This window comes from Trachinotus anak, unplaced genomic scaffold (assembly GCF_046630095.1).
Source record: "Trachinotus anak isolate AG129_WGS33_773 ecotype Australia unplaced genomic scaffold, CSIRO_AGI_Tana_v1 ptg000021l, whole genome shotgun sequence".
Taxonomy (NCBI): domain Eukaryota; kingdom Metazoa; phylum Chordata; class Actinopteri; order Carangiformes; family Carangidae; genus Trachinotus; species Trachinotus anak.
Genome location: NW_027273872.1, coordinates 1,506,613 through 1,525,592, shown reverse-complemented (window position 1 = coordinate 1,525,592; position 18,980 = coordinate 1,506,613). Strand labels below are relative to the sequence as shown.

The window sequence follows — 18,980 nt, the reverse complement described above, 5'->3', positions numbered from 1 at the left end:
TCACTGTCACTGTCACGTCTTACTGGGACACTGGAATACAACAGAGCTGTCGTTAAGGTTGTTAACACCTGTGATTTTACTGTGACGAGGTGACGCTGTTTCAGTTCAGTCTGGGTGATAGTTGGATTTATTTATCAGAAGTTGTTGTTTCCCAGGAAATATTCTTAGCACCAAATGACACGGTGCTCTCCAGAAAACCTCCTAGGAAATTAGGTAATGTACAGGAAATTAAGTGAAGATGTTACACACTCATACATGAAAGTATTACATAACATAAAGTCTTCAGATTTCATTCCTGAAACAGTCACAGACACTGACAGGAATACAACACACAGCCCTTTATTATTTAGTCTGTAGTCAAATTAAAATGTGTGTATATATATATATATATATGGAACTAACAACTATTTACTCAAATATTCAGTTGGTCAATAACATGTCAGAGAATATGCAGAAATCCCAGCACAGTGTCCAAGGTCACCTCGTCGTGTTGCCTGTTTGTGCCCAGCTGCAGAGATGAGAGAGAAAACCGGTGGATGTCATGAAGAATGAGTCTAATATCAAAACAAAATCACCAGCCGCCATGTTTTACTTTAAGAACCAATCCTGAAATTTACAGAGAAACACCGGGGGCCTGACCTCGGTGTCCTCAGCTTTGCGCCGCACTTGTAAGGGGCCCCTGGAGGCCCCCCGGCCCCTCGGGACCGGAGGAGACGCTGCACCTGCATGCAGTGCGCCTGTCCCGTTTGGAAAAAGTTGGCAGCGCAATGGTTACACCGCCTGCGCCTCAAGGGCAAAGGAAATGAGGAAACCGATCACAACAGATGCAGACTCCCACCTCCCCAGACCTCTCCGTCCGCCTGCGGGCCGCCCTGTCTGCCGAGGCGGCGCTGCCGTGTCCGTGGAGGGTGTTCTCCGGGGTTGGTTCATAAGAGGATAAAGGATCATTAAAAGAAGAGCGGGAAGATGCGCCCGGGAGGGAGACGTCACGTTTTCAATGGGAGCGACCGTGTGGAGAGACTGTGACCGAGCCGGGGAGACTGATCTGCGGCACCTTCGGGCCACAGCGGCGGATCGTGACCGGATGAGCCTCCGATAGCTGATCCACGGGAGCCTGGATGATCCTGCAGTCACGCCCGGACCCCTCAGACCAGCCCCTGGGCTCAGGACCAGCAGACCGACGGTGCCCTGAAAGAAATACCGGGGGGGGGCATCGCAAAGTTTAGACAACAGTCACCATAACAGCGGTTCAGGGCTGAAGCAGTGGCCGTGAGAAGGTGCGCGCTGCCGCTGGATGCAGGGTCTTTATAGGCAGCAGCCTCCAGCGCCTCGGTGATGAAGAGACATTAGAGTTCATGCTGGGATCCGTGTCCCTGCTCAGTGTCCCAGAGGAACGGGTTGTTCTAACACATGGGTCCTTTCAGCGAGCCCGGGCTGGAGACCCCGAGCGGGGCTTCTGCGTCCTGAACCGGACTCTCTCTCTCTCTCTCTCTCTCTCTCTCTCTCTCTCTCTCTCTCTCTCTCTCTCTCTCTCTTTCTCTCTTTCTCTCCCTCTCTCCCTCTTTCTCTCTCTTTCTCTTTCTCTCTTTCTCTCTTTTTTTGGTCCATTTTTTAGATTTTTTTGGCGTGGCCCTCGGACTCCTGCACGATGGGGATTATACTTCAAGTTATTCTAGGAATGTTTCAGGTCCTGCTGCTGACCAGGATACCGACGTCTCATGCCAAGGTACGGGTGTATCGAGCTGTGGCCCCAGGCCCCTGCCGGTCTGCGGCCCTGGGGGGTCTACTTGAAAAAGATGGTTTCTGTGTGAGCTCGGTGAAGTTAAGCCCGAGGTCAGTGACACCTGCCACCTCAGGGCCTGAGTCACTGTGATGTGACTGTGGCTCAGACCTTACAGCCATGTTGTATTGTCTCCTGTCACTGTCACTGATCCAGCTCCACTTTCTAATGAGACACCTTTTATGAAGCTTCATTCTGTGTAATAAATAATTTACTAAACCTCTGGTCGGTTACAAGCCACTGGTAAGACCAACTTTTGGGTTGCCAGGTTGTGAGAAATCCTCCTCCAGCATGGCACCATTGTTTTGTGTTTTGTTCTAACTCCCTGAGATGCTCGGCCACTTTCTTTAGGAAATAATAGAGCTGCAGAGCATCTGGGCTGGAAATGCCTCTGACATCACGATTTTTCACAGGAATAGATGTGGAGATAACATTCCAGTTAGCTTAGCTTAGCATAAACACTGCAAACAGGGAGGGACAGCTAACATGAGTCTGTCCAGAGGTGCCACATCTGTCTACCTGCAGTTCAAGCTTTCTGATCAATATGTTTTTGTATCGTTTGTTTAATTTATACCAAACAGTGAAATGTTGTTTTTACACACAGATTTTGTACAAATGAATGTGGCACATTAGTTAGTGAGCGTTAGAGGTGCCGGACAGAGCCAGGCGAGCAGTTTCCTCCTGTTTTGAGTCTTTTGGCGAAGCTAAGCTAACCGGCTGCTAGCTTCATATTCACTGTACAGATATGAGAGTGGTACCACTGAAGGAGGTTTCTCTACAACCTGGCAACCCAAAAGTTGTACTTATTAATGACTGAGTTATAACTAATTTATGAAGCGTTAGTAAATGATTTATTAACCAGTAGCTTAAGAGCCATTTATGGCTTCAACCAACCATAACTTTAATTATCGATTAATCTGTGGATTATTACATGTAGTGATACATTAGTCTGAAATTACTGAAGTCCAGCAGGATAATCTTCATATTGCTTATGTGTGACCAACAGCATCAACTCAAGAGACAAAAAACTGAAAAAAGCAAATTCTCAAAGTGGAAAAGAAAATGACTTGAATAACAGTTCAATGTCAAACTTGTGGGCAATTCATTTTCTGTCAGATGACCAATAGATTAATAGACTAATCATTTTAGGTCTGAATCCTCTAATTACCACCGTTCATAATGATTTATAAAGGCTGAGACACTGGTCCCCATAATAATCTTCATGGACTTGAAGTTTTCCTTCGTGTAATTTAAATAGATGGTTATCAGAGTCACAATCCACAAGAAAGGTTCATTGACATGGTCCTTGATGTGACATATGGGCTCATTTCTACACACACACACACACACACACACACACACACACACACACACAGCAGGCACACACACATGGAGAGACCTGCATGCAATGGTTTTTTATTTATGTCTGGAGACTTGTATCAGGAACAAGCAGTGCTCGGAGGCGGTGTGGGATCCAGCCCTGACTTTGTGCTGCTGTATACTGTATGTCTCAGTGATTTGTCATCCTAGACACTACATGGGACACAGCTACGTGCACAGAAAAGCCTCTTTGCCGGTTCACAGTTGCCGTCTCACACCGAGACTCTGCTCTCGTGCCGTCTGCTTCTGCGACTGCTTATTTGAAAAAGGGGTCATCCATTTCCTCCTGTTGTGATGAGCTCGGTGTAGGAGAGGTGACGTAAAGCTGTAGGGAAGGGTCCCTTTCACTCAAACACACACACACTTGGCCCATTTGTACAGTGAGCTCTGGGAGTGGCTGGGAACACGATGTGTTAGACAGTAGACAGACAGCAGTGCCAGTGCAGATGGCACTCAGGAACATGCATGTGTGTGTGTGTGTGTGTGTGTGTGTGTGTGTGTGTGTGTGTGTGTGTGTGTGTGTTGCTGCCAAAAGGAGGTAAAGACAAGGAAAAGACACTCACTTCAGCTCACATCCTACCAGTCACAAAATGGCCTCAGTCCCAGCTTAACACAGAATCAATGTGGGACAAACCTTTGTGTGTGTGTGTGTGTGTGTGTGTGTGTGTGTGTGTGTGTGTGTGTGTATGTGTGTCTGTGTGTGTGTGTGTGTGTGTGTGTGTGTGTGTGTGTTGGTAGAAGGGGGTGGAGCACTTAAAGGGGGGCAACTGGACAAAGTCTACATTCCCTTACAAACGGCCTTGGTCTTGTGTGTTTTAGAGGGAATAAAACTGAGGGCTGTAAAATTCAGTTTCTCTTTTTTTGCATTTTCAGTGGTGGGAGAAGTACTCAGATACTTCACTTCAGTAAAAGTACAAATGTAAAAGTACTCCATTTCATGAAAAAGCCCTGCATTCAGAATCCTACTTGAATGAAAACACAGAAGTATCATCAGCTAGTATTTTATAAGCCTGTTATATGTTTATTAATATAAAATCTGAATCTGCAAAGTAACTATAGATATAAAATAAATATAGTGCAGTAAAAAGTTCAGTATTTGAACTATGGTGTAGTAGAAGTATAATCAGAATATGGAAATACTCAGGTAAAGTACAAATACATCAAAGTTGTGCTTAAGTAATTAAGTACTTTATTAATAACTAGAGTAAATATGACGATAGGAAACTGGACGAGAGTAAATGAGAGAAACTTTCTGTGGCAACATGAGGTGACATGAAAAGACTCGATAAAGGTCAACAAGACGTTGGATCGATTGACAGAACATCCTGTAAAACAAGCTGCAGTCTGTTGTCGCCCTTCAGCTCATTTTATTAAATACTAATATTTGTCCCATGTGTCGACTCCCAGCTACAAACTGACTGTGACAGTTTACTGTCCAGAAATCCAGTGGCAGATTCTCTCACTATCTACCTCTGCAAGGCTACTGAAAGTGTTTCAAATGTTATAATCAGGTGATAGTCTTGAGGCCAAAGGTCGAAGGCACACCTTCAGAAATCCAGCAGCTCCCTCCCTCAGACGGTCCTGGAGTTGATAATATTGTTGGATTTTGGTCGTTCACATAAACATTTTCAGTTACAAACTGAAAACTCCAGTGTCTGTGTGTCTGTGCAGTAAATGTTTCACGGAGCCTAAAATGAGGCGTCTGTGATTTACCTGTGACCACCTGTAACCTCTTGCATGTGTATCTGAGTATCAAAGTTCAGAGTGTTCACTTCCTTCCTGTCACTTATCACCACACATTATTAAACTTCTCATCTTCAGATTCCAGGTGTGAAATAGTGTGATGTTCATTAACAGGTAAAACTCTGATCTGTTGACAACAGACAGTATCTCAGAAGTTAGATTTACTAGAATATAATGGTTTAATTCAGATAAAAAACTTGATTATTGATCAATAAAAACAGATGTTACATCATTAAACACATTTATAAGATGAAGTTTACTTTAAAAATCTGAAATATGAACAACATGTAAACACTGAAACTCATTCTCTTTAGCACGTGAATCTAGGAAATCCTGTTTTCATGGAGGCTACTTCATGACACTTATGACATTTGCTCACATTTTTAAAATTTTACTTTAATTTCATTTAATTCCACTTTTTAATGTTTTTCATGCTCTTATTTTATGTGTTTCTTATGCTCTTATTTGGCAAACTCTGTAATATTTTGGTTTAATTTTAAAACAATTATTGGAACTTAAAGGGCCTTCATGTACATTCGTGCTACTGCTACATAGCTAACGTTAGCATTGACACCTGTTTACTTACCAGTCTGGAAGAAACATTGAGAGTTCAGCATCAAACTTTAATTCTTTACTTCAGTTTTAACTTGTTTTTCTATCACTTCTTATCTTTTACTGAAGTTAGCATGCTAACCAGCTAGCCTCTACCTGTCCTGGCTCATAATGAGAGCAGGTCACTGCAGCGTCCCGTCTGCCCTCAGTTCAACGAGAGAGGATGAAAACTAGTTTATCTGACCTTTGACTTGACTTTTGAGCCAAGTTTTTGCTAAACTGAAATCAAACCACTCGTCATGACTCCAAAGTGCACTGAAAGCTGTCAAACAGCCTGATGATAAAACCATAAACCTTTTTAACACGAACTTTTTCATGATTGTTATTTCTCCCCCCAGCTTGCTCACTGGCGGCCGGCAGACTCCCCCAAATCCAGAGAAGCTCGAGAAGGTGCGTCTCCCGTTCCTGCAGAGCCTCCTCCCTCATGGAGCTGAAAGAGGGAAATTAAAACACATTGTTTGTCTGTGTCGCTCCACCAGTGCGGCGCTGGCTGGAGGTGTACTCGAGGAGCGGGTGTGAGCCTCGGGACACTCTGGTGGAGGTTTGGCGGGAGTTGCCGGGAGAGACCCATCACCTCTTTGTCCCATCCTGCGTGTCAGTGAGGCGATGTGGCGGCTGCTGTGCTGACGAGGCCCTAGAGTGTGTGCCCTTGCTCACGCACACACTCACCATGGAGGTATCCATGCAGACACACACACACACACACTAAATCCCTAGGAGTGAAACAGTGAGATGGTGTCTGAGGTCTAACGTGATATTTTCCAACCTGTGCAGCTGATGAGGACCTCCTTCATGAAACATGAGCTCATTGAGTTGCCCTTTGTCGAGCACAGCCAGTGTGAGTGCAGGTAATAAAAACACTTTGAGAGTCTGTGCACAAAGGTGGAGATGCAGGGTGTACCTGCTGTTCATGGAGTACCTGCTATCACTGACCTCACTGCACCTTCATACTGACACCGTCTGTTTTATCTGTGTGCAGATTAAAAGAACAATTCCAGCCAACACCTACAACAAGGTAACACACTTGGTTTCTCCTCCTCGGTTTTTCTCTCTGTGTTTCTGGATTTGAACCTTTCTGTTATTTGTCCTTAATTGTATTTAGTTTGTATTTAGTGAGCTGTTTTTGTGAAATCTTATGTTTATTACCTTTTCAAATAACATGATCAAACCCTGTCTGTCAACTCATGTCCAACCGCTGCACTAATGATGCTGCAGTGATTCTCCTGATGATGCTGCTAATGAGGAGGAGGTATTCAGAGGAGTGTTTCAGCCAAAAACAACACTTCCTGATTAAAAGTGTGTTGAAAAGAGGTTGCATTTATCAGCTACTTCATCCCTCGCCAGCATTTTGTTGTGTGGGTTGATTTGACTGTTTTGGAAACTCTGCCTTGCTTCAAAAGTCCGAGTCACAGGCCAGTATTTCACCTTTTAAATGCAAGAAGAAGTTTAGGCTTTAAACACTTTTCTGCAGTCGACTGTGTAGTTGTTTGCTGCAACATCATTACTCCACATTTTCTTGCTCGTATTAGATGGTTGACAACAGCAGGAAACATGAGAGGTAATGTGGTGAAGGTCGAATCAAATCAGACACATTGTGGTCGTAGAGAGCTGGTGCGAAATAATATTGGCAAAAAAAATATTATCTATGTCACGCAACCTGATTTTAGGTTTTCAAATTTGCAGTCAGACTCAAACATAAGAGAAACTGTACATCTCTGTCTTTAGGTGAATAAATTCACCCAAAAAGTAAAGAAACAGGAGATCGACGCTGTGCTGCTGCTGTTGCTGCTGCTGTTTGTCGGGTGTCAGCTGGGAATGACAGCTGTACTCTGTGAAACAGACGCTGCTGTTGATCCCTGGTGTTTGTTTGTGTGCCTCATACTGGCAGGTCCAACCAGGCAATCATATGATTGCATCTTTAATGTTTATGTCCCCCTGCTTCCTGTTAGGATGTGGACATAAATAAAGGATTCCAATGTATGTGTGTGTACATTTTAAAACTCAGTGAGGGTTTGCGTGTGTGTGTGTGTGTGTGTGGTTTTGTTGAATCTCTACATGTACTTGTGTACACGCTCTGTGCTTTAATATAAATGCAGGTTAAACTTTAAATGTGTGTGAATATTTGTTTCTGTGCCGTACGTGTGAATGTGTGTTTGTCCCTCAGTGAGTTAGCATCTGTGTGACTCTCTCCCAGCATCCCCTGGGACGGCCCTCATCCTGTTGTCACCATAGTGATGATTTTATCTCCCCTGCCATGTGCTCTCTCACAGACTGACGGGGCAGAGTCACGCATCCACGACAGTAAATTAGAGCTCCAAAGACAACAGCAGCAGCCTCTGTTAATGATGTCAGGGCTAAGCTGGTAAACACTGTCCCCATAATAATTAGATAGAGTTTAATAGAGTTTACAGCAGATGGAATTAGAGCAGCGAGAGAACAGAGAAGTTCCAGCTGGAAAACCAGAGCAGACAGCAGATGCACTTTGCTCTGAGGACACCAGCATACATTAAAGTGGAACTGATTGTGCTCAGTACAGGCTGGATGCTGGCACGATAAGCAGGATGGGAATCAGCAAACCTGAGTGCAGAGCCTGGTAAACTACAGGCAGCGTGGATAAAGCCCTAAACTGCAGAGCACCATGGGTTTTTTTTGGGAGTGTCTCTCTCTTTCTCCCTCGATAGCCTGCACTGATGTGATTGTTTCACCTTCAGAGAATTTAATGAGACAGAAATCAGCTTTTTGGAACTTTCTGATCCGACCTGAAGGACTCAGATCCTTTACTCACTCTGTAAAAAAACTCCATTACAACAAAAAGTCCTGCATTCAAAATTGTACCTAAATAAAAGAACAACTCTCGTCATCAAAACTGACTTAAAGAGAAGAATTCATTGTGATTAAGCAGCACAATGGTCCCTGTCAGACCTGCACTGTAATTCAACTGAAATACCCAAGTAAAGTGAAAGTACCTCGGAGTACAGCACCTGAGTAAAAGAACTTTTAAATTAAAAAGCATTAAATGATCTTTAATTAGGGACCAGACCAAAAACATTGTTGTACACAAACAACATAAATGGAATAAAACGACACATTCTACAAATCGATGTGCACAACGTCTAATTAGGCTGCTCTTACTTTGACAAATATAAATGTTTTTCCTCAAAACCCTTCTTTGATTAAACATATCAAACATTAAATGTTATCTAACAGATGTCCAAGATCTAAACTGGAAGAACTGTGATATAAATATAATAATGTCTGATCAAAGAATAAGTAAATAAACTTGCTGGAAGCAGCTGTTACCCATAAATGTACAATACAAGTCTTAACATTCAGAGGGGATGTGCAGTACATTGGGTTCATATAAGGATACAGTGAAAATATTCACTCAGGGAGACTCATTTTGATTTTGGTCTTTGTTGCACATAAATAAAAAAATTAACTCCTGTCGTTTTGTGTGTCTGATATTTTCAGGCCGTATCTGAAGCCGACAAGAAAAGACAAGAAAAGAGAGAGGGGAAAGTCCAGACAGAAGAGTGGAGCCATCAGAGCCGCGTACGTTGAATATTCACGACACACTTTAGATTTGTTTTTAACTCAGTTCTGAACTTTAAGTTTTTACTGATGTTCGTCAGTATTTCTCAGATTCTGTTTGGATTAGAAAAACAAACGAGGTTATCTGGTCTATATTATTACTGAAGGACAATTTGTTTTACAGCCACACCGGTCAAGGTCTACCACACACACACACACACACACACACACACACACACACAGGGTCACCTCTGTGTGGTACTGAGCACTTCAGACTGACAAGCTTCTTAACAACAACAAAACAGTGCAGAGCAGCTTTTCCAAGATATTCATCGTCTTCTGTGATCAGTGGTACAACTTATTAAATAATAATCAGCTGTTGAGAACTCGGTTACACTGATGTGAGAGGAAGAGGTGCAGCAACGTGCTCCATGATTCCTGTGTTTCAGTTCAGAGCAGTGAAGGATAAAGAGGTTAGTGTCTTTTCCCTACAACTTTTTTTTTTTTCATCTGCTTCCCTTCACTTTGCTGTCAATCATTTCTGTCCCCTGGGGGCCAGAGGTGGCTTGGTTTGGGTGTGATGCCCCTCAGCGCCCATCCATCACTCAGAACAGGCTTATTCAGACTCTGGCAGGGGTGAAATCTGTGTAATTTGCTCCCAAATGCCACCTCCTCTGTCCATGCCAGCGGCAGGCGTGGTCATCGGGATCTGAACAAAGATGGCCCCTCTCTGCCTCATTAAGTAACTTCATTAAGGCCGCCAGCCTCCCGAGAAGACGGAGGCAGAACCAGCCCCAGTTAATGGACCAACTGCTGCAGGCAACTTTCTCAGACCCAGAGAAAGTACAGAGAGTCTGGAGGAGTAAGCGATGGCCTCACAGGCAGCGAAGCCATGGTAACGGACAGAGAGACGAGACGGACAGAGAGAGCAGAGTTTGTCAGCAGCTAAGGAAACAGTATCACACATTAGTCACACATCTCCCACACACTGCATTGTGTGGGCTTGATTCAGCCTGCATGTTTAAACAAGCCTCGGATTTCAGTTTTAGCCGTGCTAGTGATGTGGTTCGTGACCAGCAGCAAAACAGCAAAATCTTTCAGAGCCTGTATTGACCCCAGAGAGTGGCTGTGATGTCTGGTCCATCACGTTGGTCCACACTGAAATATCTCAACAACTATCAGACGGATGAAGGTTGATTCAGACGTTGATTGTTCCCAGACGATGAAGCCTATGAACCTTCTCTGTAGCCAGACCATAAGGTGGATGTGAGTGTTTTTTTAATGAGATCTTAACGATCTCTGGATGGATGATAGAATTTAGTTCAGACATTCATGTGGAGTAACTTCAAAACTTCGTTGGTCCCTTACTTTTCCACCTTGCACCGACATCAGGTCAAAGTTTTCATCTGTTCAACTCCTTGTTTTACGGCCAAATACCTGCGGAACAAACAACACTCCCATCAGCCTCTGCTGCACTTTAAAGTGCGGCTGTAGACTCCTGTTAGTCAATGAATTAATAAATTCACCAGCTACCCACACTCTTCTTACATCCTTCTTCCATCCAGGACCCATGCTCCCCCAACTCCTCCTCCCCCATCCTCTCCTCCTCCTCCATCACCTCCCCCCACCATCCTCTCCCCCTCTCCATCCCCCTCTCCGCGGCCTTGTTGCCGCCCCTGCAGAGGGAGGAAGTGGGCACTGGACGCGACGACGTGTGAGTGCCGCTGCACCATCAGAGCAGAGCGCTGCAGTCAGAAAGGCCGGAGGCTCAACCCTCACCGCTGCAGGTCAGTCCACACACAACCAACAAATACAAATCTGCTGCTGTTTGAACTTCTCTTCGTTGGTTTTTGAACTTGCAGATTTAAAATAAAAAACTTTAACTTTAGGAAAATGCAGTTGAACTGCATCAAGCTTTTGCCAAACTGAATCTGAATGTTATCAGCCCTGTAGCTCTCCAAAGAGATTTCCTGCTACATCCTTCCTCTCTTTATTGTTGTTGTTCCAGGTGTGATGCCATAAGGACTTGATGTGTCCGCCCACTTTCTTTTCACCTTCTTCTCTCCAACGACCCCTGTTGATTCATCGACCACTCTCAGCATCACTGCCATGAAGCATACAGACGCTAGGACATCCAGTATCTCATATTGAAGGAAATATTAGCAGAAGGAAATATTAGCAGAAGCACACACAAGAAGCGGCAGTAGCGCTCCAGTAAAGCAACACATGCAGCATTACACCCTCAATATACTGTAGATCTACGTGTGTGTGTCTGTGTGCAGCCAAACATCTCACCACCTCCTCGCTTCTGTGGAAAAGTTTCTGTCAGTCCACACGTACATGCATGAACAGATGTGTCACAAAACTCATCCAGTCAGTGGAGAGATGGAAGTGGCAGAAAAAGGGTGACTGAGAGACGTGGAAATACCCAGAAAATATCTGTCTTGGTGGGAACAAACCCACAGTTGAACATGCTCCTGTCCTGCTGTGGTTTGGACGTTGGACCCATGAAATTCCTTTTCCCTGCAGTGGAACGTATAAATACAAGAGACCAGCGGAGACAGGAGTGATCATCCTACACAAGAACAACAGAGATGAAGTGGACCGGTCTCGCCCAGGTGTCCTACGTGTTGATGCTTCAGTGGAAGTTATGACTTGTTGCTCACAAGGAAACTACACATGGAAATGTGAAGTCGAGGCCAATGTTTGTGCAGAGGATTTGAAAAACATTGGGACCAGATTATTGGTGGACACATACACACGCAGACATACCAGAAAGACATAGGACATGCACATGAACTGGCACCCCAGTGTGCGTGGACCTATAGTTGAGCTGAATGCTGGGATGGAGTGTATCTGTGTGGTCTCCCCACTGAAAGACCCAGATGGGTTATCCCTGCAGCCGTTTTCTCTCATTCATGACCACGGGCTGGCTCTCCAAGCCGCTTTCCGGCATTTGTTTAATTTGGGCCTTTTGTCTCCATCTTTTCTCGGCACCTCGATTGAAAGCAGCCGCTTTGCCTCTCTTTGCTTCCCTTTTAGGCAGTGAGGAGAATGACAATAATGAGGCCTGGCGGCTGTCCACTGCTGCACACACAAACATTCACACTTCTAACACCAGGAACACAGACAACACCGCAAATGCAGACACATGAACCCTCACTCACTCTGTGCTATAACAGACACACACACATAAATATACACACACACACACACACACATGCAATGTGAAATGAATGCAGGTAGCCATAAGCTTTTGTTCGTGCCACACTGAGTGTGCAAATAAATGTCAGTTGTTTATATTTGCAATTTAATGCAAAGTCTTCATTAAGTATTGTGTTATATGCCTGTGTTTTATATTTTATTATAATTCTGTCAAGTTGATTGAAAAGATATTCTATATTGCAGAATGTGTCTTTGTTTTGTTTTTGTTCATCCTTAATCCATCTGCATAAAGAGTCACGCTGGGTGGCCGGCTACGTTCACACACAGCAGCTAAACCGAAACCCAAATGTATTGAAGTTAAACAGAGACGGCTCACACAGGCCACAAATGGAGACTATATACATTATAATGTGTAATTCAAACAATCAGTGGGTCAGTGTTGTCTGCAGCACTCAGACACCAAGCAAATAGCAGCTCCCAGCGCAGTGAAAGGAAAACATGGCTGTTGTTGTTGCATGTTGGAGCCGGGATGGAAAGAGAGAGTATTATTCATTTGGAACATAACTTGTTTATATTCTGACTGAATCTCACGGTTTAACTCCATGTTAGTTCACGGCTGCTTGGCTGCTGGGTGGGAACTGGGATTTGAGCTGTGACTGGTTTAGAAAGGACCAGGTCTTGAGTAACTTGTCAGTCAGTATGACGAGCTGAAGCCAGAGCTCCGCTGTCATGAAGAGGACCCGGAGTGGCAGGTCAGGGAGCTGACACCCATCTCTGACACCCATTCAGAGCCTGTGTCCTGTGTTAAACGTACCTGTGATGACTTAGCTCCATGAGAAACAGCAGCTTTGAAACTGATTCATGTTTGTGCTCTCCCCCAGCATTCATGCCGTCCTGCTGATTGAAGAATAGTCCCTCAGTGTGCAGTCCAGAGTCTAAATTAAATGTGTATCAGCCTTGAAGCAAAAGGACTTTGTTTCAGTGGCTGGTGTGATAAGCTCTGTATTTATACTCTCCTGAGATGAGATTATTTTTTTCCACGCTCAAGTTCATTGTTCAGTGTTTGTTATTACTGTCAATCAATGCTTCAATCACTACCTCTATGTCCTAACATATTAATGACCAAGTATTAGAGCGTTGTTGTTACTTTCTCTGTGTTATTTCAGACCTCTTTTAAGATAATGATATTTTTATTTACATTTAGCAATAAGCACAGTCTCCAGTGTAGAGACTCTGCAGCAGATATGTAGTAATAAGCACCAGTCTGGAGGAACCTATAGGAGATTTCTGAGCGCGTCTTAGCAATCTGAAGAGCAGGAGGAGAGCTGACCTGGTCTTCTGACTATAGACCAGACACTGTGTGATAATGTGGAACAGGAGCTGGTTTCCCAAAACCTTTGTAGCCTCAAACTAATGGTGACCAATCTTGGCTTCAGAGGACTGGTTTAACGGTTTAGGAAATACACTTACTCACTTTGTTGCTGAGAGTTAGATGAGACGACTGATAAGACTGTCATGTCTGTACAGTAAATATAAAGCTGGAGCCAGCAGTCAGTCGGCTTACTTAGCACAGAGACTGGAAACAGAGTGAAAATCTATGTAGCAAGCAGTTTAAACTCACTGACATGTTGTACTGTAGCTCTTTTTTAAAAAATCTGTTTAAAAACCAAGGTGAGAAAGTTGTGGTTTTACAGGGGTTATGTGCCAAGAAATATTCCGGCTCAAATCCATCTGTAAATTGGCACATTGATGTTTTTACACCTCAGTTTTTAAATGGATTTAACAAGTGAGATATAACAAATCAGTTAGTGGGCTTTAAAGGTGCTGGTAGGCACATTTTGTTACCTTTGGTGCTGTTTCCTCCTGTTTCCAGTATTTATGCTAAGCTAAGCCATCTGGTGGTTGGTCAGGCTACATATTTACCATCCAGATGTGGCAACTGCATCGATCTTCTCATCTAACTCTGCAAGAAAGTGAGTAAACGTTTTTCCCAAAATTTCAAACTGCACCTTTAAGTTTGTCCCACTCACTTGCAGCTATTTCTACCCGTGACTTTATTATTTGTGTAAACTGATACACTGTCCAGGCTACTTTTCTTAATTATATTGCATTTTGTGAACAAGCAAACAGAGGTTTTGGAAAACCGGGAACCTCAGTACAGATTGCATTTGTGTTTGAGATTGCAAAGCACATACAAAAAAAAAAAAAAAATCTGTTGATGGCAGAACTGAAGGAGCAGATGGACTTGGACCAAAAAGCTGTACTCATGCAAACATGCATGATATATCAAAGAGTTGTGGTGCTGAGATGAGTTTTTGGGGACTTCAACTCTTACTTCTTGTGACCAGATTTTCTTATTTCAAAATACAAATTTTGCATCCCAACTCGTAAAGATATACAGCCTGGACATATTAATATCCTATAGTCCTAGTCCTGATCTTGTGTCAGTATCAAACATCAGTGTGCTTTGTATCCACACAGTCTATATTGTACTGTAAAGGTAGCCCTGTTCTAGCCTCCAGTGTCTTAGTAGCCTATAGAGTCCCCTTACTAACTAACTATATAACATTTTATAATCTCTAATATCCAGCCATGACCTTGTGTATGATGTACAACGTACATTAGAAATGTATTTGTGACTTCATTTTAGCTGTACTTTGCAATGATTCTCTTCTCTGCAAATACATTGTACTACTGTAGCCTATGTATAAAGAAAACCTACACTCTTTTTTTGCTGCTACACCATTTGTGCCCTATTATAATGTCTTTGTAGAGAACAATGCAGTTTTATGTTGTATTAGTATATAAATGCCAATTAATCAATTCAATGTCCACATGAAAGTGTATACTGCATCGTCAAATATATTGAAAATGATACCAGGATACAACCGTGATGTTACAGATGTTATTAAAGGAAATGTCTTATTTTTCATATAAACCTCTCATTTTCTTCCTGTCGCTGTTGATCCATGCTGCTGTCCCTGTGTCTGACGTCCCTCTGGTTTGACCTCGGCTCCCCTCCCTCTCCTCCATCCCCCCTGTTTCTTTTGTTTTAATCTCTCATTTGACGGTAATGAAAGGCAAACAGGCATTTTTGATTACAGAGCCACCCTGTTGTGACGTTGTGTTATGAGACATAATATTGTTCCCCCTCCTCCTCTCATTTGTGTTGCTGAGTCAGAAGCTCGTCAAGTACAAAGGTGTGCAGCCCCACACTGCGAGTGTGGAAAATTACTCATTTATTCAAGTACAGTTATGAGGTACTGGCACTTTACTTGAGAATATACTTAACACTTTTTAATTTGAGAGCTATACTAATTTACAGAGGCAGTACAGAGGCAGTGCAGATTTAGTACAGCAATTATAGTGAAGCTGAGAATTTATATCTTTTGTGGAGATTATTAATAGTCACAAACCTGATATAAAATCTAAAAAACAACATTTAGAGAAGCTGTAGTCCATGATTGGAGCTAAAGGCTGAAGAGAAAACATAATCTCTACAAACAAAATACGTGCGGTCTTGTCCAGTTGCACCAAGGAGCTTTAATAAATTAAACATCAAATACATTAAAAATGTGATTTGAACCAAAACCACCTGATTTCCTGTGAGGCTAATTAGCTTTTAATTTGTAAGCATTTAAAAGGTCTAGTTTTTTTACTTTCTTTGTCCATTATGACTTAAGATGTCGTATTTATATTGTTCAGTATAAAACACTCAATTATTAAGATGTTGGAGCATTAAATTTAGATTTTCAATCAAATAAAACAGTATAAAGTCGACAAGATGGGTCTAAGTCTATCTGACTTGCGAGCTTTAACTAGCCAGAATACAGTCACACCATGATATTGTTATAAGGTAAGAGACATCAAAAAGTCTGGTTCTTGTCTTATTTCAGTTTTGACCAAATGTTTTATTACTGATTTGACTTCGTATGGTAGAAGCTATTTTAGTTGTTACTTTGCAGATTAAGAATTTACATACAAATATATGATGAGTTCAACTTTGACTATGAATTTGTGTTGCAGTCAGGTGAAACGTGGACACACAGGCTTAAACCTACATCACATAAAACATGTAGCCTAATAAAATTATATAAAGCAATGAAAGATAAATGTAAAACCTTTTATGAAATACAAACACACTGAACTTCAGCAGTTCACAGGAGCTTACAGTCGCAATACAGTATTTCTTCTTAATTTTGAAAGTATATTTTACTGATAATATATCTATACCTTTATCTGAGTAAAAATTTGACTGCAGGTAATTTAATCCTGATGGAATATTTCTACATCATAACTTTACTTCCTCTTTTAAAATGATTTTTAAAAGACAGAGTACACAAAAAAACATTGAATTCATGAACAATAAAACTCTCTTTTTTTTTAAAGTCTTTCTCAGTTTAAGACACATTACATTAGCAAATGTAACAACAAAGTTAAATAGATAACAGCCTACTGTGTAATTCAGTCTGTTCACTGACCCTTTTGTACTTATTGTTCCACTATGTTTCAGCATTTACCCCAAACTGTCAATCGTGGCCTCAGTGGCCACCGATCATTAAAGGTAACTGTGTAGTTTGTTACTGACAATATAATGTTCTGTCGTGACAGAGCAGACTTTAGACCACAATCAGGGATATAATGTTATTAGCAGCCACAGTTAGCCTACTGGTTATAAATGGATAAGCATGAGTGACAGTGTTATCAACGATGATTGATGACATGTTCTGTGTATTGGCAGCAGTTTTATTAGGTCATCATGACCATAAATACTCCTAAAATCTATGAGAGTTTTAGTGTTTCTATTTGGAGGAAGGGTGAAGGAGAGGAAGGACAAGAGGAGACAAACAAGAGAAGAGAGAGGAAAGGGAAGAAAAGAAAAGAAAAGATGAGGAAAAGAGAGAACAGAGCTCATGCTGCTGCCAAGCTATCTGTCTGGAAGGGCATTACGCCAGTACTAAATATAGCTGCAAGATTAGGGAGACAGAGGGAGAGAGAAAGAGAAAAGGACATAGTGACTCATCCATCATGTTACAGAAAAGATGCCTTGACTCCAAAATCTTCTTTTTAAAGCTCCATGTTGATCAGAAACCCAGAACTGTGTCATCATACTGACGTGGAGTGACAAACAGTCTCTGTTCATGGGGCTCTTGACTATTTCTCTCTCATTTCATGCTTTTCTGTGACTTCTGTATTTTCAACCAGCAGCTCTCATGTCTCTCTGTACGTCTGCCTCCCTCCATCCCTCTGCACACCTCGCTTCATCATCCATCTCCCTCTGTCTCACTCAGTCTTTGCACTTATATCAGGACTTCCTGTATTTTTCCACCTTGCTTTCTCTGCGTTCACACTCGTGTTTTTGTAATAACGCCAGCCGTAGTTTCCTCCCTGCTTTTGTAGCAGCAGCTGTGTTGAAGCAGGTACTGTGCGCTATCTGGCCTGCGAGTGTGTGTTGTTAGATGGTATCAGTGTGTGTGTGTGTGTGGTGGTGGTGGGGGTGGTGGGGGTTAAAACGCCTGAGACATTCATTATGTGCAGTGTAAAGAAGAGCCATGTGTGTTTGCTGACAGGAAAGTGAGTGTTTTTGAACGTCTCTTGTGAACACAGAGAACTTTTTCATTTTATTTTACAGAACAAACAAACAGCGTTATCTCCAACAGAAACATGGATCCACAGGCCTCGTCTGTCTCTGTCCACTGAAGGACATCAACCTTGATGAGAGATTTTACTGTACTTTTTACCACATGGGAAACAGTATCTGTGAAGTCAGCAGGGTGAGACTCTCATGTGAACCTGACAGCTACTATCAGGACATTTAACAGGGAAAGTCAAAGGATCATCAAAGTCAATAGGATTCATCCTCTGGGGACTGAGGATGTCAAAAATGAAAATTCATGGAAATCCATCCATTAATTGTTGAAATATTTAGTCTGGTGGACCAACCAAACAACAGATTGTGCCCTGCCATTCACGGGGCTTTGCTGCTAGCATGACTAAAAAAATAAACAATTTAAGAATAAATATGATAAAATGAGATACAGTTCAACTGAATGAAGGGAGATTTTGAAGGAGAAACTATTCTTTTCTGTCCTGATGTGGGTAATTCTGTTCATAACATCAAATAATGTGTGAAAACATAAAGACGAGCGCTTTGATGGAGAGATATGTTTGGTGGATTAAAGTGGAGTATAAAGGTGAAAGAGAGCGCAGATGAAGGGTGAGGGGTGGTGTAGGGCACAGGGGGAGGTGGAAGGCTGGGGGCTTTGTGGTTGGAGGTCTAGCAGGTAAATAGGTGAGGGCATAGTTGTGGTCTGGCATGCTCGGTCCTGTCAGGTGGGAGGATGCGGGTACCAGTAGGAGTGAGAGGAGATCAGAGAGCCTGCTGAATGTTATCTCTCTCCCCATACCATACTGTACCTGCAGGTCGACTCACCTGAGGCAGCAGCCAATCACATCCTCTCTCTGTCTGTCAGCTCATTCCTCTGCTCCCACTAAATTAAAGACTCATTTCTGATTCATCGACATAACATCACTAATGACACATCACGTGTTTCTTGCAGCTGGCATCAGTCCGAAGTGACCCGATGATCTTAGAGCTTTCTTTTATGATGATAAGTGCATTATACTCCCCGGATGATAATGCAGGTTTGATAACTTATAATATTACCCTCAAAAGTCAATATTCATTCTTCTGCAACATAAATGCTGATGTTTGTGTCTCCATAAGGTTCCAACAGGCTCGTAATTCTGCTGATGTGGTTAATGTTTC

At 42.6% G+C, this 18,980-nt stretch overlaps 1 protein-coding gene across 1 annotated transcript; it reads left to right on the top strand.

Annotated features, from left to right (window-relative positions):
* Window positions 1-597: 597 nt before the first annotated feature.
* Window positions 598-12,360, top strand: vegfba (vascular endothelial growth factor Ba). The gene is made up of 8 exons (XM_071506862.1): window positions 598-1,726; window positions 5,854-5,905; window positions 5,995-6,191; window positions 6,290-6,363; window positions 6,495-6,530; window positions 8,987-9,067; window positions 10,612-10,833; window positions 11,055-12,360. Exons 1-8 carry the CDS (start codon window positions 1,649-1,651, stop codon window positions 11,074-11,076), a joined length of 762 nt encoding a protein of 253 aa, XP_071362963.1. The 5' UTR covers window positions 598-1,648; the 3' UTR covers window positions 11,077-12,360.
* The last annotated feature ends 6,620 nt before the right edge of the window (window positions 12,361-18,980 follow it).

What these genes read in the sequence shown, in the direction of transcription:
- vegfba (XM_071506862.1), top strand. Translation starts at nt 1,649, where the DNA reads ATGGGGATTATACTTCAAGTTATTCTAGGAATGTTTCAGGTCCTGCTG. An exon ending in CACAGCCAGTGTGAGTGCAG is followed by an intron (nt 6,364 to 6,494) that starts GTAATAAAAACA and finishes ATCTGTGTGCAG; the next exon opens with ATTAAAAGAACAATTCCAGC. An exon ending in AGTGGAGCCATCAGAGCCGC is followed by an intron (nt 9,068 to 10,611) that starts GTACGTTGAATA and finishes TCTTCCATCCAG; the next exon opens with GACCCATGCTCCCCCAACTC.